Consider the following 19,742-nt stretch of genomic DNA (forward strand, 5'->3'; position numbering starts at 1 on the left):
GAAGGCCCATCTGCAGCAGCAGAGACCGGTATGCCCCACCACCCCCCTCAAAAAAAACAAGCGTTACTACTGAGGTGGACAGTAAGGCGCAACATCTAGAGTGCCAACATGGACACGACTGCTGTGCATCCTCAGACATGTCCCCTTCTCTGAACCATCAGGGAGCTGTTCAGAAGGACGGGACATGGACTGGGTGAGCCTCTCCCGCACCTCTGCTCCCTCTGCCTGGGCGAGACGGAGAGGACGACAGAGTGATGCGACCACAGCTGGAAGGAGGCTAAGGGCACCCGGGAGGCATGGTTGGGGATCCAAGGCACTGAATGATGAGTCATTCTCCACCCCGCAAAGCGAGGGTCTCAAAACACTGCTCCCCTGCCCGGATGGTGGTAAATTCCAGAGGAGACGGGCGGAGGAGCTGTGCGGAGGACGCTGGGCTTACCGAAAGCTTCCATGACGGGGTTGGAGTTCAAGATGCGCTGTTCGATCCTCTCGGCAACCTTGTGGCTTTCCCAGGACGTGGGTGAGGCGGCCACCACGGCGTAGAACTTCATCAGGCAGCGGGATGTCCATGTCTGCGGCAGAAACGGCCCCGTGGGAGCTGTGCCCGCGTTCCGTCCACGTGTGAGCCTGCCAGGGGGACTGGGGCCCGCGACCGCCCTCTTGTCCGCCATCCGTGTTGCTGATCAAAGGGCTGAAAGCTGAATTCAACTGTGTCCCTCATCTGACCGACTTCTGCTTCTCCTAGCTCCTGAGGGTGCATTTACGAATGGGGGGGCGGTGGTGAGGAACTTCTCCGGTGGTCTAGCGGTTAAGAATCTGCCTTCTAAGGCAGGGGATAAGGGTTCGATTCCTGGTTGAGGAACTGAGATCCCACATGCCATGGGGCAACTAAGCCCAAGAGCCGCAACTAGAGAAGCCGGTAAGTGGCAACTACTGAGCCTGTGCTCCGTAACAAGAGAAGCCCGAAGGACACAACTAGGGGAACGCCTGCGAGCCGCAAGGCACCCTCACAGCCAAAGAGGAAAAAAAGGAATGACGGGGGCTGGGATAGAGGAGGGCCACCCACACCGACCTGAGCAGGCTACTGAGCCACGTATGTTTTCACCAGCCCTACAGATGCAGTGCAGTTATATACTACCTGCTTTCAAAATGATGAAACTCGGGCATCAGGAAAACCTAAATTTTATTGAAGATGACATATTCAGTAAATGATAGGGCTCTGATTTATACTCAGGCAATCTAATTATAAAATTCCCACTGTTTTTATAATCAGCTGAGATGAGGTCTGTATGTGTTAAGTGTTAGTCGCTCAGTCGTGCCCGACTCTTTGCGACCCCACAGACTGCAGCCCACCAGGCTCCTCTGTCCATGACATTTTCCAGGCAAGGACACTGGAGTGGGTTGCCATTTCCTTCTCCATGTAAATAGATGAGATCTATTTACATTTTAATTTCCAATTGTTCATTGTGAGGACAGAGAGCCACAAGAGATTTCCATATACTGACTCTGGATCTCGTCACTGCTCTAGATCTAAGTTTTTAGTTGTAGCTTTGTTTTGGGTTTTTTTTTTTTTTGGTTGCTCTTTTGGTATATGTATTTTTAGGTCTCGCTCTGAGGTGGGAGGTGTTCCCTCTCTACTGTTTTCTAGAAGAACCTGTATGGAACTGGTAACATTAATTTTCAGAAACACTTGGTTGTAGCTGTCGTTCAGTGGCTCAGTCGTGTCCGACTCTTCATGACTCCAGGGACTGCAGCACACCAGGCTTCCCTGTCCTTCGCTGTCTCCTAGACTTTGCTCAGACTCACATCCATCGAGTCGGTGATGCCATCCAACCATCTTATCCTCTGTTGCCCCCTCTCCTCCCGCCCTCAATCTTTCCCAGCATCAGGGTCTTAAACACTTGGAAGAATCCACAAAGTGAAACCGCCTGAGCGTGGGCCTTTCTAAGAGGAAAGATTTTTAACTACGATTTAAATTTGCCTCAGAAATTTAGATATTCAGGTTATATATTTCTTCTTGTGTGAGCTGCAGCCGTTAACTGTTTCAAAATACTCTTTCATTAAATTGGAGAATTTATTGAAATAAAGTTAATGAAAAATCTCATCTGTGGGATCTTTAGTTATGCCTATTCTTTCATTTCTGACATTTGTAATTTGTCCTTTTCTCTCTCTAAGTCTGGTTAGAAGGGGACCTCCCTGGCGGTCGAGTCGTTAGGATTCTGTGCTTATACTGCAGGGGGTTCAGGTTTGATCCCTGGTCGGAGAACTAAGATCCTACAAGCTGTGCCTCATGGCCAATAAAAAAGTCTGACTAGAGGGTTACTGATTTTACTGATCTTTAAAAAAGACAGCCATTGATTTCATTTACTTCATTATTTTTTTCTGTTTCTACTTTAGTGTTTTGTTAAAAAAATATTTTTATTTATTTAAGAACTATGGACACCACTTTGTTGACAAAGGTCCGTATAGTCAAAGCTATGGTTTTTCCAGTAGTGATGTACAGATGTGAGTGAAAGCCAAAGAACTGATGCTTTCAAATTGTGGTGCTGGAGAAGACCCTTGAGAGTCCCTTGGACTGCAAGGAGATCAAACCAGTCAATCCTAAAGGAAATCAACCCTGAAGACTCATTGGAAGGACCGATGCTCCAATACTTTGGCCACCTGATGCAAAGAGCTGACTCACTGGAAAAGACCCTGATGCTGGGAAAGATTGAGGACAGGAGGAGAAGGTGACAACAGGGATGAGATGGTTGGATGGCGTAACCGACTCGATGGACATGAGTTTGAGCAAGCCCCGGAAGATAGCGAAGGACAGGGATACCTGGTATGCTGCGGTCTGTGGGGTCGCAGAGAGCTGGACATGACTTCAGCGATTCAACAGCGACAGTTCACTCATTCTTGGCTGTGCTGGATCCTGGTGGCTGTGTGGGCTTTTCTCTAGGTGTGGCAAGTGGGGCTTCTTTCCAGGTGTGGTGCGCAAGCCTCTCGTGCTCTCTAACACAAGCTACAACAAATTTCCCTCCAGGCACTGCTTTTTTTTTTTAAAGCACAGATTTTGATATGTTGTGCTTTCCTTTTCATTCAGTTCAAAGTGTTTTCTAACATGCATTGTGATTACTTCTTTGACCCAAAGGATATTTGGGTTTACCAAAGGGTATTTACAACACAGTTCATATTTTAATCTTTTCAAATTGAGATTTGTTTTATGGCTCAGAAGAGTCCATATCAATTCCACGTGTACTTGAATGTACAAACATCAAACTACTAATTTTGACTTTATTTCTCCTTTCAATTGCATTTAAGAACAAGGATCTGTGGTTGCCAGCTTTTGGTAATTTTCTTAGGATGTTATTAATACTTCCGACCCACATTCTCTCTTCACCTGGGACACCAATTCCAAGTATGGAAAACCATCTGATGTTGCACCAAAGCTCCTGGACGCACTTTTTCTCTTTGTTTCTCAATTCCCTCTTTGTTTTTTGATTTGTATTGACCCACTCTCAAGTTCACTGATGTATTCTTCTGCATGTCTAACCTGCTGATAAGCATAAAGGAGTTGTTCATGTTTTTAATTTTTATCATTTCCATATAACTGTAGTTTCCATCTCTCAGGAAAGAGATTGGATGAAATCTTTTCTGGAGAAAAGATACTAACAAGCTCATGAGAACAAAGTTATGGGCATTCAGGGTCCCACAGGTTTAGAAAGCTACCCCTGGTGAGGTAGCTTTCTAAACTCTTTCATAATCTCTTATGTTTATGGTATCCTGTCCATAAACGTAGATTCTAATCAGTTGCTTAAGGCTTTACTCTTAAGTATGAACAGAAATTCAAAGATCATCAACTACTTGGTAAACTTCTTTTACATGATTGCAAATATCACAACAAAAGAGGAAAAGGAACTAGAAGGAAACAAATGAAAAGGGCAGGAGCCAAGTAAAAATCATGAAAGATCCTCAAAGAGAAGAGAAGAAATAAGACCAAGATGCTGGCGGGGGGGGGCGGGGGGGGAAATAATACTCAGAGAATAAGAAAGAACTCTTAGAAGTAAACTGCTTAATAAAAATTCAAAATTAAAAAGAATTGAAGGATAAATTAGAGAATATCTCCCAGAAGACAGGACAAAATATTAAGAGACAGAAGAATATGTAAGAAAAATAGGATATTAGACAATTTATCAAACTCCCTACTAATAGGAATTTCAGAAGGAGAAAAAAAGTGGTGTAAATTATTAAATTATTAGATATAGCATTTTCCCAATCTAAAGGACATGAGTCTCAAGGTTAAAAAGACCTACACAAAGTATCCAGCACGGCAAGAGAGAAAAGACACATCACTGTGAATTTCAACACCTATCGAGATGACCCTAAAAACTTTTGGAAAGAAAATACAAATTGCCACTTAAGGACTGGGACTTTTAACATCAACACTCGAAGAATATATGAAGAAATAACTTCTAAATTCAGAAAGAAAATCATTTCCAACTTGAGATCAGAATATCCAGCCAAGATGTCAAATTAAGGCACAATAAACATTTGCAGATGTGCAACAACTCAAAATATGCCCTTCATGTAACCTTTGTCGAGAAGCTACTAAAGAAAATGCTCCAGTAAAACAAGGCAGTAAAGCAAGAGGAGGAAGCCACTGGCCTCCGACAACGGGATTTACCACAGGACGGACGGCACTCTGGATCCCCAGAGCGGGGCAGACAGCTCCCGGGTGACAGCTCCCCAGCAGCCCTTGGCAGCCACCAGTCCGGATGGAGGAGACATGAGAGCGCTAGCTAGGGCATCACCAGGGGAGAAAAAGCACTTGATGTACTGCCAGCTGGGCAGGTGTTTCCCAGTTCTGGTGACAAGTTTGATAATAAAGAACAGGTATGTAAAAACTATACAAGTGAATATATGTGGGAGTTATTAAGAAGAAAGTAAAAATCATACAAGAAAGAAAATATAATCATAGGATATTATAGTGCTTGGCTGTGAACAATACGTACATAGCACTATATATATTAACCTCCTTAGAAATCATAAGAGCACTATATATATTAACCTCCTTAGAAATCATAAGATAATTACATATGCATTTGGGGGCAGGGTAACAGGGCTACACCGTCAAAGTAGGAAGTGAACAGCGAAGGTTCAAAAGGGAAAAATCAGTAACTAATTACATAAGCACGTTGTTTAGAAACATGGATGGCCATACCCAAACAAACTGCTAAGATGGAAAGGCAGCTGCCCCTGAGACAGGGAACAGGGTTGAGAGACACGAGGCAGGGCCTCTGTTTTTCTTTGTAAGCCCTGTAGTATTGCTCGATTTTTGAACTATGTAGCTATATTGCTAGTTATTAAAAATAAATTTTAAAAAGATACCAGGCCCAGCCCATGACCACAGTAGCTATTCAATAAAGGGTTTCTGAGCTCTGGTTGCATGGGTCTAGGGCCAGGTCCAGCCTCAGCTCCCCAGAGCAATTCTGGAGGACAATGGGCTTCATCCAGGAGCCGAGCATCACCACCCCACCAGCAGCCTCGGCACAGCTCTCGAAGATCACCTGTGTACCCAAGTCCTAGCCTCATCCCTAGAGCGTGCAGTCTTCATCTGCTTCCTTGTCTGTCTTTCCCACTGGGCCAAGCACTGTTGTGGAAGTTGCTAAGTCATGTCCGACTCCTTGGGACCCCATGGACTATACATAGTCCATGGCATTCTCCAGGCCAGAATACTGGAGTGGGTAGCCTTTTCCTTTCCAGGGGATCTTCCCAACCTAGGGATTGAACCCAGGTCTTCCCCATTGTGGGCAGATTCTTTATCAGCTGAGCCACAAGGGAAGCCCAAGAATACTGGAGTGGGTAGCCTATCCCTTCTCCAGTGGATCTTCCTGACCCAGGAATCGAACTAGGGTCTCCTGCATTGCAGGTGGATTCTTTACCAACTGGGCTATCTCTGTTTCTCCACTTGCCACTCCTCATGGCTAGCCCAGGGCCTAGAACCTGCCTAGGTGCTTGGCAATGCTTTCATGGGTGACTGTAGATAGAGTGGGTTTACAGTCCAAAGAATCCCTTGAGAAGGTAACGTGGAGGAAAGGGTTGGGTGGCTGGTGAGGCTTGACAAGAAGGTGGTGAGGCCCCGGCCAGCAGGCCTCTGACAGCTGCGCAACTCCTCACCCATCCGTGCACAATGTTCCGTGTCACCTGGATTGACTGTGCCGCCTGGGGACCGCATGACCACACAGGAGACTCTGTCCTTCCCCGCATCCGGCCCCATGCACCACCCTTGCCATCAACGGTGACCCAGAGATTCAGGCGGGGTGCTTCCTTACTGGAACCCCAACGACTCTGGAGGAGTGCTGCCGTGTGCCAAGCACGCCACCAAGCGCCTTACGTGCACAGAAGGCCCCTGTGAGCTACGTGCCAGTCCTTCCCTCCTTGCCATTTTACACGTGGAAGAACTGAGGTCTGCAAGAGCTGAATACTGTTCTGATATGCTCTTCAACGCTATGCTGGAACCCCCAACTGCTGACTTTTGTTTCCAATGGCTGTCAGAGCTGGGAGAGTCCTCTGATGAGGACATGAAGGCTCAGAGAGGAAAGACTCTCCCCTCGGGTCAGGGCAGAGCTGGTGGAAGAGCCGGCCTAGAACCCCTGGCTCCTGACTTCCTGCCCAGGTCCCACCCAGCACTGCACGCTGACTCCAGGAGTGACACTCCCTGGAGCCCCAGCCCAGCCTGTCTGCCCGTCCAGCCAGTCATGAAGCTGCCAGGGTGGGAAGGAGGCCCGCCTACCTTTCCAGCGCCACTCTCTCCACTGACAACAACAGACTGGTTGACCGGCTCGATCAGGCTCTTGACATTCCTGTAGGTCTGTTCGCCCACAGTGAAGATGTGGGGCTTCAGTGTCTGAAACATCAAGGGGTGAAAGGTCATGGCAGCAAACCCGTCTTCGAGGAGGGGTTGATCCAGCGATGGCTGCGACGGGGAGCCTGTCCACAGCAGCGGTGGAGGCTTCCTCTAGAAAAACTTCTTGGCATAACAACGTGAGGCCAGCTGCAGGCGTGACCCATTCATCTTCTCTCAGTTTGGAAGCACTGCTGGCCTTGACCAGTTTATGACATTAAGACGTTATCCTCCCATCTTATGTCAATAGTTTTATTCTGCTACTTTTTTTATTTTATGTTATTACAATTTGCAAGAACTTTCTTACCAGTTATTGCCTAAGAAGTAACCCTATTTTATAGATGACAAACTGGAGGTTCATATGGGTTAAATAACCTTCTCAAGGCCACTCAGCAAATAAAGGCATCTGTGTGATTTGGATTCCAGTGTTACTGTTCTCCTTTCCATCAACAAGGATTAATTGCTCTGTGTGCTGGGCATCAAGCTGGGCACTGAGGGAACAGAGGGGACCATCACGCGGCTTTGCCTTTGAGGAGGCAGTCGGTAAGACCGGCTCTCAGGCCAGACCTCCCTGGCTGCCCACCCAGACATGAACCCTGGATGAGCCAGGTTAGTCCATGCAGACCCAGTGCGGCTCTGCCAGCAATGACCGCTTGCCTACAGCTTCCTGAAGGGAGAGGGCATCATTCTGGAGGCTGTCAGAACCATCTCTCTCTAGGCCCTCACCCCACCCACTTCTCACCTGGAGAGTTACAAAGCCTCCAGCCATTCAGCCGCTGGTCTCACCTTCCTTAACCCAACTCCCCCAACTTCATCCCCACGGCGGGCTCTGTTCACAGCCCCACTCCCACCCCGATGAAGCAGCTCTGTGGACTCTCAGCTGCGGTGCAGACCCTCTGATGACAGCCCTGGAATAGCTCACCTTCCCACCCTCATCTGTGCTTCTCTCCACAACACCCTGCTCCTGCCGCCAAGTTTGCTCTGGCTTCTCCCTGCACGCTAACATCCTCTGGGCTGTTCCCTGCCTGTACCAGCTTCATCCCCACTTGCGTAAAAAGAGACCCCTCCTCCCAATCAGTGGAAACGAACATGTGCTGAATTTTCCAAGGCAATCCTAACTGCACGTAATTTTATTCTTTTCCCCAAAAAGTGGTTTTTAAATACACAAATATGCCTTGGGAAATTCTTTCCAACGAATAAATTCACAAACAAGAAAAAAAAAAAAATCTGTCCATGTCCCTATTTTAGGATCCAAAATCAGTTAAGCAAATACTGCTTTCTCTCTCATTTTGCACCTCCTGGCACGTGTCCAAACTTCTGTGAGCTTCTGGTGGGAAGGTCACAGCCCCAGCAGTCTCTGAATGACAGCCCAGCTGACAACGACACGGATAAGGACAGCGAAGCTGCCAGGTGCCCGTGGGGAGGAGGGGGAGCCCTGATTCCCTGGGAAGCGGGGGTCTCACCTGGGGCTGAGAAGCAGCGTGGTACTCTCGCATCAGCTCGGGCGAGTAGAGCTGAGGGACGGGCTTGAAGGGGTTCATAGCCACCAGGGTGCAGCCGGCGTTGGTGTAGAACGTGTCGGCCATGTACCGGGCCTGCAGACACCTCAGGACTGAGGCAGGGATGCCGTTAGCAAACTCTGGCTCAGATGGAGACACAGCTGCACGTACAGACCAACACCCCACCTACCAGAGTTCCCTCTGCAATTAGCCAAGAGCCATGAGAGCCCAGCCTCTCCCTGATGAGCAGGTATGAGAAAGATCTAATTAAGATGAACCCCACATCTGGAGCAAAGCCTGTGTTGGGGAGTCTGAGGGCAGCCGCCAGGCGGGGGTCTGGAGCAGCCCACCTGGCTGTCCGCGTCCTGTCTGACCCAAGGCAGCGGAGCCGAATACCCTCTGGGAGAAGGCGCACCCCTCTGGGGTGGGGTGGGTGGGCAGGGGAGGCATACCTGTCTCCAGCGTCACAGGATTCACCTTGGTGAGGTCATTGAGCTGCTGCGGTGGGACCTCCCCGCCCAGGAGCTCCTGCAGGTCTTCCCTCAGGGACTCCCCGCTGTGGGCAGCTGAGCCTGAACCGTGGCCATTAACCTGGGAGGGAAAAACAGGACCAGAAGCACTGGGACTCAGACCGGCTGGCAGCTCCGTCAGGGTGAGGGCTTGTACAAGAGACAGAAAACCGGCCTCTGGGATCACAGTCTGGTTGTTCAAATTGTACCTCCGCCATTAACTAGACCTGTGAGCCTGCATAAGCTTCTTAATCTCTCTGAGGTTAAGCGGAGGCTTCTTTATTTGTAAATAAAGGAAAACAGAATCAACTCACAAGGTTGTTTGGAAGAAAAACAAGAAAGAGATGGAAAGCGCTTAGTTGGGGACCTCCCTGGTGAAGCAGTGATTAAGAATCTGCCTTGCAAGGCTGGGGATGTGAGTTTGAGTCCTGGTCGGGGAACTAAGATCCCATGTTGCTGCAGAGCAACTAGGCCCGCAAGCCACAACTACTGAACCTGTGTGCTCTGGACGCAGTGGGCCACACCTGGAGAGCCCAGGTGTTGCACCTGCGTGCCACAACCAGAGATTCCGTGCTGCAAGGAAAGATACCAGACGATGCAATGAACATCCTGAGTGCAGCAACTGACACCTGATGCGGCCAAATAAATAAATGTTGGGGGGAAGAAAGCAAAGCCCTTGGTGCCTGGTACAGAGAATGTACTCAAAGTGGAAGTGTTAGCTGTTTCAGTGGTGTCCGACTCTTTGTGACCCCATAGGGCTGAAGCCCGCCAGGCTCCTCTGTCCATGGGGTTCTCCAGGCAAGAGTACTGAGTGGGGTGCCATGCCCTCCTCCAGGGGATCTTCCCGACCCAGGGATCAAACTCTCATTCCCTCTGTCTCCAGCACTGCAGGCGCATTCTTTACCCGCTGAGCCATCAGGGAAGCATGTACTCAGGAAATCAATAAATGCGATCCCTTCTTCTCTGCCATGCGTTGCAGCTTTCAGGTGAGTCAGTGCCCGACCTTACTGGGCTGGTGGGGGTGAGGCCCGAGGTGGGGGGTACTGCGAAGGGAAAGAACCAGGGTTTGGGCCTTTTTTGATAGAGACGTTATCAGCTGTGAGGTAGTACCATGCCTTCATCACGTGCCTCTTGGGACTGAATTTAGGATCGCTAACTAATTAGCTCCTGCTGCCCTGGTCTACTTGAGAGCAGATGAGGTCAAGAACAAGCACCAGTGGGGAAGAGGCCGTTTCTGCCTCGCCCTTGCCCATCCCTGATACCAACGCTTTACGTAACTTCTCCCCACTTTCCTCCTGTGATCCCACTTCTCCTCTCTTCTCCCAGGCGGCGGCAGAGAAGGTGTGCGGAGCAGGCAGTAACCTGGCTGAAATCTGCTTTTGGAAGAAGGGGTCTGATATATAACATGTGTGGGTTTCTTTTTTCGAAAATTTTATGTATTTATTCGGCTGTGCTGGGTCTTCACTGCTGTGCGGGGGCTTTCTCTAGCTGCGGCGAGCAGGGGCTACTCTCTAGTTGGGGTGCGCAGACTTCTCCTGTTGCCGAGCATGGGCTCTGGGGCAAGGGGGCTTCAGCAGTTGCAGCTCAAGAGCTCAGTCGCCCGTGGCAATATGGGATCTTTCTGGACAAACCCGTGTCCCCTGCAGGTGGATTCTTAACCACCGGACCACCACGTAAGTTCCTATGTGCGGGTTTCTAATGAGACCAGTGAACCTTAGAGTTCAAAAATCTCCAGCAAAAGTGGCAAGTGTCGTTTGAGAGGCCCAGTGATAAGTTTCCTTCCGAAGATGCTGCCTGTTCTCTGAACTTAGGCCCAACCACAAGGCATGCACAAGGCGGACTCTTATCTCCAGGATTAACTGCTGAAGTCAGAGTGTGACTGTGTCCATGCAAATCCCTCTACCCTAGTGGAAAAAGGAAATCACTCACACCCAGCCATAATTTATGAACAGATCTGATCCAACCAGACAGGCAGCTGAGTATCATGGTTCTTGAGCTGGACTTGAAAGCTAGATTGCCTGGGTTTGAATCCTGATTCCACCACGTCCTAGTTACAGAATCTTATGTAAGTTTCTTAGTCTCTCTGCACCCCAATGTTCCTCATCTGTAAAATGGGAATGGTGGTAGTAGTGGTAGATCTCATAGATACTAACAAGCACATAAAGTATTTAGAAAAAACATCTGGTTTCTGCCACCAAAAGTTTGCTATTATCATTCTGTTAAAAAGTAGCTCTTATAATTAGGGAATAATATACTGATGGCTCAGATGACACCCAGATTCAATCTCCGGGTCGGGAAGATCTCCTGGAGAAGGAAATGGCAACCCACTCCAGTACTCTTGCCTGAAAAATCCCATGGACGGAGGAACCTGGTAGGTTACAGTCCATGGGGTCGCAAAGAGTCGGACACGACTGAGCAACCTCACTTTCTTTCACTTTTCATACCAAGGGCCTTAAAACTACCCTGCAATTCTTCTAGAACATGATACTATATAAAGGCCATAAAAATGTTCTGTGTATATAGAAACATTTACAATGTAAAACAAACAAACAAAAAAACCCAAGTGTCCAAGTAGTAGCTTAAATTATAGTACCTCCTTACAATTGAATAAAGCAGGTTACAAAGAGAAAGATATCTTTAAATGTTTTCAAAATTTTTAGGGAGAAAAATCTAGGGTATTCTTTAAAATGTCAGTTATCTATGGGCAGTACAATTATGGGTAATTGTAATGTTCTTTTTGCTTATCTATATTTCCCACATCGTTGTAATGAACGTGACCTTGAATAAGTCACCTAACTGCTCTGAGCCATATCTTCAAAATGGGGATATAATGGCATTGGGTATGTAATACTGTATCCTTCTCAAGTACTAAACAAAATTATATGTGTAAAACGCTTAGTATAGTGCTTACTATACAGCAAGAGCGCAACATGGAGCAGCTGCTAGTACAGTTTTGATAAACATGGTTGTTGTTTAGTTGCTAAGTCATGTCTGACTCTTTTGTGACCCCACAGACTGCAGCCTGGCAGACTCCTCTGTTCATAGGATTTCCCAGGCAAGAATACTAGAGTAAGTTGCCATTTCCTTCTCCAGGGGATGTTCCCAACCCAGGGATCGAACTGTCATCTCCTGCATTGCAGGTGGATTCTTTACTGCTGAGCCAACAAGGGAAGCCCTGATAAACATTACTGTTTTTTAAATGAGAAAGAAGTTAAAAATGCACAATAAAAAAGCTCCCTCTGCAAAAAAAAAAAAAAGCCTGGAGCAGGTAGCTGTGCTGCCTGCTCTCTGGCCTCCAAGCCTGTTTCATGAGCCAAAGCATCAAGAGGTCAAGCAGCAGAGTCTACCAGGGTTCCTTTGAGGCTGGCTGACCTCACATTCAGTTATCCTGTCTTACTTGCCTGGGACTCCACTAGTCCGGGAATCATCTTAAACATCTGCCTTGGCCCAACGGCTGCTGCGGCTGCTGCTAAGTTGCTTCACTCGTGTCCAACTCTGTGCGACCTCATGGACTGTAGCCCACTAGGCTCCTCTGTCCATGGGATTCTCCAAGCAAGAATGCTGGAGTGGGTTGCCATTTCCTTCTCCATGGCCCAATGCCAACACTCAGTAAATAAAAAAATTCAGCTAACATCTGGCATTCTCTCTGGACCAAGAGCTGCAAGTGAAGGATGATATGGGTAGGAGGTGAGGCACCACAGGGAAGGGTGATTTGGAATCCTGCAGGCCTGTGGCCATAGGAGCCTTTAGCGGCAGAGGCCCACAGTGAAGGGCGGGTTTCACATCCCATTCCCCATGTTCCCTGTGATCCATTCATCAGAATTCTTGTCTATTTCCACATAGGTCATCTTCTCCCACATTTCTGCACAGGCTGACTCTGCCTGAACTGCTTACTTTCCTTCTCCATTTGACTAATTCCTACTCTTTCTTTTTTCTGGCTGAGCCATGTGGCATGCAGGATCTGAGTTCCCCAACCAGGGGTTGAACCAGTGCCCTTTGCGATGGGAGTGCAGAGTCTTAACCACTGGACTGCCAAGGAAGTCCCAACTCTTACTTCTTTAAGGCTCAGCTTTAAAGAACACCTCCTCTTGGAAGCCCCAGGCTTCCAACTTGTCTATACAATTCAGGCTGTGAGGAGCATCTCTCAGGACTCCCTCACAGGTTCAGGCTTGTAAGGTCACCAGAACACTCCAAGGATTCCCTCACCCAGCTTGTCTTACCCATCCTAGGGAAAAGAGCTAAAAACCACAACAGGAGAGATTCAAATTAGGTATCAGGAAGAGCTTCTCAGCAACAGACAAAAGGCAGCGAGGTGCCTCTCTGAAGACAGAAAAGAAGAAAGGCCTTTAAAGGGGTCTTTCCCTCCATTCCAGGTCAGGGCAGTGGAAGCATCATTCGGGTAAACGAAAGAGGCCGAGCTGCCTTAGGTACTTGAGGGTCTGGGTTATCTTAGGGTGAGGACTTTACCTGCTGGAGCATCCTGCTTCAGTGTGGTCAGCCAGGATTCTGGGTCGCGGGTACGAGGAATGCTATCCACCTGGTCATGGGGGCACAGGCTGGGGCATGGATCCTGTGAAGGGCTCAGCTCCCAAGGAATCTCTGAGACAAGCCACCTCAGAGCCTGTGGTAGAAGAGAGAAGATAAGGGCCGCATACAGGTGATGAGGGTTTCTCCAAGGTGACTCAGTCCTGCTCCTCCCACCGAGCACCAGGAACTAAAATGAGACCCAGGGCGAGCCTGGGCAGAGAGGAAGACTCTGTCCTGCCCCCTGCCAATTAGGGAATGAAGGAAACTTTTACAAGAGCCTCCAGAGCCTCCTCGGGCTCCTTCAGGGCCAGTTTCACTACAGGGTTTGGGGTGGGGCTGCAAATCTTCTGGGTCAGTGTGCCATGGAGGGTGAGGACACTGAAAAGCAGAGAAGCCTCTCGGGCACACAGAAATATTTCATCTTAGTACAGCCAGTATTCAGTGGGGCAGGAAGGCTGGAGTCAATTCTTGATATTCCAGGAAAGCGGTTGTGTGGGACAGAAACCATAGCTCAGTCTTTCACCTGACCAGCCACCTCACTTTCCCTGCCTGCCTTCACTCCTCATTTGCAAAAGCTACTTTGCAGGGAGCGGCTGTGAAGGTCAATTGGGTGAAAGCACTCTACAAAGTCCAAATTTGAATATTCATTTAGAGGAGAAATATTGTTAGTAAGAAGAATGGATGATCCATTCGGGAGCACTGATTACGTGGAACAGTTCAGTGTCAGCTTTAAGAAGGCCAAGCTTTTGGAGGAGGAGAGTCCATCTGAGAGGGGGGTGTCTTGAGGCTGGGTTTGGGCCAATCTCTGAAAAACTGTGAGTGACTCTTAGAATTTCCCAGGCCCCACACATCCCCAGCAAGGAGGGATGAGGATGAGGGGTGCTGGTAATGGACTGACCTTGGAGGAAAGCTTCTTGAGACTCTGAATACATTGAGCCTTTCAAAGAACTCAGGAATGGGGGACCTCCAAGAAAACAGGAAAAAGGACAATGTAGGCAGAGGAGGGCATCAAGACTGTGGTGGACACATTCACTCTGGACACTGACTGTACCCCATCCAGGCGACAGCTGTGCAGAGGGCTCTGGAGACTCAAGGCCAACGAAGTTCCCTCAATGGAAAGTTCGTCTTAAGAGAAGGGATCAGAGGGGAATACAGCAGATTGTGTAGTTAGAATCCAGAGCCCACAACCCCTCAAAAATGCAGTTCACAGGACCTCTCTAAGCCTTATTCCGTGTTTTCCTTTGCAAAAAGGACTACTAATATCCAGACCTCACAAGGCCGAGTTAAGGATCAACGAGATAGTACCTTTGAGAGCGCTTGGCAAATGTTGGTTATTACGATACGGAGCCCACTTCCTGCCAGAATCAAGTCAGATGGAAGCGGTTTTCTCCAGGTTCCCCGAGCTCTTGTTCCGCGTCGGCTTCGCGATTACCAGCCGAGAATTTCTGAAAAGGGCGTGACCACTGTGGGCAGGAGGGAGACAGGAATGAATAGATGAAAGCCCCTAGGCAGGGCCAGGCAAGTGGCAACCTGATTATCAACTCCTCCCTCCCCCCCGCCCCCTCCCCCAGCCTCCGGGCAGACGAGACTGGCGGGGTAAGGGTCCCGGGAGCCCGGCCGGCCCCGCCCGCAGCTTCCCGGCGGGAACCGGGCACTCCCGGTCCCGGCAAGCTGCCGCCGGGCCCAGGACTGGGATGCCACTCCGGAAACACTGGGCACGGGGACAGTCCGTCCTTCTCGGGAAGGTGGACGTGACCCCCCAGCCAAGGGCGCAGCTGCCTGCACGCCTCCCGGGGCCCCCCTCCCAGGTCTCCAGGAGGGGAAAGGCGCGCAGCGGGAGTGGGACCTCCCTGCACCCCAGGCCGCCCCTGCAGGCACGGTAAGGCGTGACCCCGGAGGGTCCTTGTCCTGGAGCAAAAGGCAGAGAGCCGGGCTTCCTACTCCTGGGATACGAGAGGGTCAAAACCGAAAGGGCGAAGTGAAGCCCGCGCTCTGGAAAGGGGAAAAGAGGGGCGCCCCCTTCTCCAGCGCCGCGCGGGCCCACTGGCCTCCCCGGTTCCTTCGGGCCCGGCTGCGGGGTGGCACTCACCGGTCCCACGGCCCCCGCGGGCCGGACAGGAAAGACAGACGGGCGGGCCGGGTGAGGGCGGCGGGAAGGGCCTGCGAAGCAGAGGGCGGGCGCCGGCCGGGGAGGCGCCGGGAAGGCTGCGGGCGCCGCGCCTCGGGCCGAGTGGCCGGGAGCCGGCGGGCTCCTCCCCGGGGGCGGGGCGCGCGACAGCCGGGCGCACGTGGCCCGCCCGGGACGCCAGGATCCGGAGCCGAGGGCTTGCTCCGGGACTGGGTACTTTAGAGCCCGCGGTGAGGTGCGAGGGAACGGGGACGGACGGAGGGGCCCCGGGGCCCTCGCGGGACTGTGGGTCTCCCAGCCGGGAGACCGGGCGCCCTGACGCTCGCCGCGGGGTCTGATGGCCAGTGGTGGGGTGCGGGACCCGTTTCCTCCCGGGCGCCTCTGACAGACCGGCTTGCCAGCGGCCCGGGCCACGGAGTCAGGACCTGGGCTGGCCGAGCCGGAGACCCAGAGGGCCTGAGGCGCGCGGGGAACAGGCGGGGCGTGGGAAACTGGCACCCTCTGGGGCGGGGCCGCGCGGTGGGCGGGGCCTGGGAGCGCGGGCCGCCCCGCCCCATCTCGGCCGGAAGCGCCGCTCGCGAGGCGGAAGTGGCGGGCTTCCGCGCTTCCCGCGGCGGCGGGGGTACCAGCTCTCCAGCCCAGTGACGCGGTGCGCTGAAACCCCAGGAGCACGTGAGGTTTGAGGACCGGTGCGCATGTCTGTTAGGAAAAGAGCTCTTTTTTTAAAGGCCAGCCGGTTCGGATCGGTTTCTTCTCGGGTGGTTGGGTCCCGATAGGCCATCCCTCAAACGTGCATTCTCGGGCTGGTTCTTGTTTGACTGACATGTGTGTTTCCCGTGTGCCGCTTTTCAGACATGGACGTGGGGCGGAGAGGCGTTTTGTAGCCGTTAAAACAATTAACACTAGCATGTATTTACGGTCCCTACTCCTCCGTGATTAGCGTCCGTTCCACTCTACCTACACCTTGTAAAGGAGGTGAGGAGCAAGCAGCCTGGGGAGCTCGGGGGATCCCTGGAGGGTTCGCATTTTGTGCTGGAGGCAGGAGGTTCAGAGAGGCTCGGGACAGAAACTGGGGCCCCCAAATCCAAAGTGTATTTAAGCACCTTCTCTTTCCTCATCCCTCTTCTCCCCCCACATATTGGACTCGAAATCATTAGTTAGGTGTGTTTAATTTTCATTACATTGTTTTCATGACAGTGTACTGTGTTTATTTTTTTAGCAATTCTGGGTCTTCCTTGCTGTGGGAGGGCTTCTCTCTTTGCAGAGTGTAGGGACTACTCTCTCTCTACTTGTGGGTGCGCAGGCTTCTCACTGCAGTGGCTTCTTTTTGTTGTGTAGGGGCTCCAGGACGTATCCGGCTTCAGTGCTTGTGGCCCAGGCCTAGTTACCCTGTGGCATGTGGAATCTTCTGGGACCTGGGATCGAACCGGTATCCCCTGCACTCTTAAGGTGGACTCCCAACCACTGGACCACCAGGGAAGTCCCAGCTAAAGCTTTTTTTTTTTTCCCCAGCTAAAGCTTTTTAACCAGTAATTTCATTCTATTAGTAGGACATCCTTATCTTCATATATTAGGCTTCTTCCAACAATCCTTGGAGGGGAATCTCAAGTCCTAGATTCTGCTCTGAAATTCAGGAATAAGTAAAATCCAGTCAGGTGCATCTATATGCCAATCCCACAGAAAGGTTGGTTTTCACAAATGCATCCCTTTGCTCTTGTTTTCATAGGAAGAAGAAAAAATGTCTCAAAAGCAGATGAAGGAAGCTTTTGTCAGTAACCAGAATGGAACGAGCGTGCTGGAGATCACCGAGGGCTTGTGCCTGCCTGCACTCTGCATCCTGTGTAGAGGACTCCTGATCATTCTCTCACAGCAATTATGTTCTTCTTTACATAACTCGAGGACTCGATTCTTGGTTGACTTTGCTTTCCTGATAGTTCCCCTGGTCACCACTTTGACCATTTTCTCTTCATTTGTCCTCCTCGAGTATCTTGTTGCAATCATCCTTGGGGCAGGGCTGCTCTATGAAATATACTGCAGAAGAACTTGCTATGCCAGAATGCCTTTCCAGAAAATCTGTGAAAAATTCTTGAAAGTCAGTCTAGAATCAGAACACATTCCAGCCATCTCCTGTTTCCGTGTCGTTAACAGTGCCTTTACTGCTGTTGCCATTTTGGCTGTGGACTTCCCACTATTTCCTAGAAGATATGCCAAAACCGAGCTCTACGGGACAGGAGCAATGGATTATGGAGTAGGGGGCTTTATTTTTGGGTCTGCAATGGTTTCTCCAGAGGTTAGGAGAAAATATACAAAAGGCTCCAGATTCTGTTATCTTACAAAGTCACTGTACTCTCTTTGGCCATTAGTTTTCCTAGGAGTGGGGCGATTAGTTGCTATAAAATCCATAGACTATCAGGAACATTTAACTGAATATGGTGTTCACTGGAACTTTTTCTTCACCTTAATAGCTGTGAAATTGATAACATCACTGCTTTTGATTATTTTCCCCCTAAATAGGTCCTGGATTGTGGCCATCATCATTACTGCATTACACCAGCTAGCCCTTGATTTTACCCCCCTGAAAAGTTTAATTTTGTATGGCACTGATGGTAGTGGCACAAGGGTTGGTTTATTAAATGCCAACCGAGAAGGAATCGTCTCTATCTTGGGGTACGTGGCAGTACACATGGCTGGTGTTCAAACAGGGTTATATGTGCTTAAAAAAAGGTCACATATCAAAGACTGGATAAAAGTAGCATACTGTATTCTATTGACAGCTATTGGCCTCTTCATTTCTCTTTACATAGTTCAGGTAAATGTAGAAGTAGCATCTCGAAGAATGGCCAATTTAGCTTTTTGTATTTGGATAGTTGCTTCTTGCCTGATCCTTCTTAGTAGTTTATTACTGGGTGATATAATTTTGAGTTTTGCCAAATTTGTAATTAAAGAGGCAGCAGTACCATGTTCTTGGAAACTTATCCAGTCACCCACTGCAAATAAAAAGCATTTGGAATCCATAGTCTCTGACGCCAAAAGAAAGGAACCCACTCTCTGTTTAATCACAGCAATGAACAGAAACCAGTTACTTTTTTTCTTGCTGTCAAATGTAACAACTGGTCTAGTCAACCTTTCCATAGATACATTACACAGCAGTACCCCTTGGGCCTTGTGCCTGCTCAATCTCTACATGTTTACCAACTGCTTAATTATATATGTGCTACACTTGCAAGACAAGACAATCAAATTTTGGTGATCAATAGGGGTACTATATGTTTTGAGCAATATTATGTTAATGAGGAAGAATAAATATAAAGTGTGAAGAAAATGGGCATCTGTCAATCCAGGGTTAAAGTTTCATTCCTGCTTTAACAGTAGTGATGCTTAATACTTTACATGTATGTCAACACTGTAAAATCAATATAGAAGAAACAAAGCCTTGTGACTTGTTAAAATACTTCTAAATTTTAGTTATTTTAAAGAAGCTGTTGTGTTTACAGTTGTGACACTGGAAGATTGGAGGGTAGGAAGGAGGATTTTTTACATTATATCTTTTTTGGGGGGGGGGGTGTTGAGAAGCACGAAGGATCTTAGTTCCTTCACCAGGGATTACCTTTGTCCCCTGCAGTGGAAGTGGGGAGTCTTAACCACTGGACTGCCAGGAAAGCCCCTTTTACTTTCTGTCTTGTATCACCTATTACCATTCTGTATTTTCTATTGTATGTATTTTATAATATTTACATTAAAATATCTCAGTTGTGGAACTGTCAACAGTACTGCTCAATTTTAATCTTTAAAAAAGACTCGGTATAAGAAAGCAAATGTTTAAAGTCAAATACTTAAAAGATCACAAAACAGCTAAATGCTCCAAAGAAGACTGTGTTAGTTGCTCAGGTGTCGAACTTTTTTGACCCCAGGAGCTTGCCAGGCTCCTCTGTCCATAGAATTCTCCAGGCAAGAATATTGGAGTGGGTAGCCATTCCCTTCTGCAGGAGACCTTCCTGAATCAGGGATTGAACTTGGGTCTCTTGCATTGCAGGTGGATTCTTTACCTTCTGAGCCACGAGGGAGGACCCAAATGCCCTAAAGAATATATTGAATTATTTGTTGTGATTTACAAGCTTAATAATTATGAGACAATAGTTTTGCAGTGAGACTCATTTTTTTTAGCCTGCTCTCTGCTAGGGATTGGAGAAGGC

At 49.1% G+C, this 19,742-nt stretch overlaps 2 protein-coding genes across 16 annotated transcripts in view; one reads left to right on the forward strand and one right to left on the reverse strand.

The window, feature by feature from the left end:
• MYO19 (myosin XIX) overlaps positions 1–15,615 on the reverse strand; it is a 37,873-nt gene extending 22,258 nt beyond the window's left edge. For 2 of the 3 annotated variants that reach the window (XM_061390245.1, XM_061390243.1), the window contains exons 1-7: positions 15,511–15,614; positions 14,727–14,884; positions 13,362–13,515; positions 8,838–8,976; positions 8,350–8,498; positions 6,776–6,889; positions 440–572 (exon numbers count right to left, since the gene is read on the reverse strand). In XM_061390245.1, the coding sequence (XP_061246229.1) occupies positions 440–572; positions 6,776–6,889; positions 8,350–8,498; positions 8,838–8,976; positions 13,362–13,373 (547 nt within the window). In that variant the 5' untranslated portion in view covers positions 13,374–13,515; positions 14,727–14,884; positions 15,511–15,614. Of the gene's footprint in view, positions 1–439; positions 573–6,775; positions 6,890–8,349; positions 8,499–8,837; positions 8,977–13,361; positions 13,516–14,726; positions 14,885–15,510 lie in introns of all 3 variants that reach the window. The other variant, XM_061390244.1, reaches the window with a different exon arrangement.
• On the forward strand, positions 15,053–19,314 carry PIGW (phosphatidylinositol glycan anchor biosynthesis class W). Of its 13 annotated transcripts, none has more exons than XM_061390266.1 (4): positions 15,710–15,762; positions 16,402–16,524; positions 16,888–17,029; positions 17,280–19,314. In XM_061390266.1, the coding sequence occupies exon 4, from the start codon at positions 17,288–17,290 to the stop codon at positions 18,797–18,799; it is 1,512 nt and encodes a 503-aa protein (XP_061246250.1). In that variant the 5' UTR covers positions 15,710–15,762; positions 16,402–16,524; positions 16,888–17,029; positions 17,280–17,287; the 3' UTR covers positions 18,800–19,314. The 13 variants fall into 13 exon arrangements, with proteins under 13 accessions (XP_061246254.1, XP_061246252.1, XP_061246250.1 ...); XM_061390267.1 differs by lacking the exon at positions 15,710–15,762 and adding an exon at positions 15,770–15,784; XM_061390263.1 differs by lacking the exon at positions 15,710–15,762 and adding an exon at positions 16,110–16,285.
• Positions 19,315–19,742: the final 428 nt, after the last annotated feature.

The sequence above is a fragment of the Bos javanicus genome, chromosome 19, assembly GCF_032452875.1.
Source record: "Bos javanicus breed banteng chromosome 19, ARS-OSU_banteng_1.0, whole genome shotgun sequence".
NCBI lineage: Eukaryota > Metazoa > Chordata > Mammalia > Artiodactyla > Bovidae > Bos > Bos javanicus.

Coding starts and splice junctions, on each gene's coding strand:
- PIGW (XM_061390270.1), top strand. CDS start 17,288: ATGTCTCAAAAGCAGATGAAGGAAGCTTTTGTCAGTAACCAGAATGGA.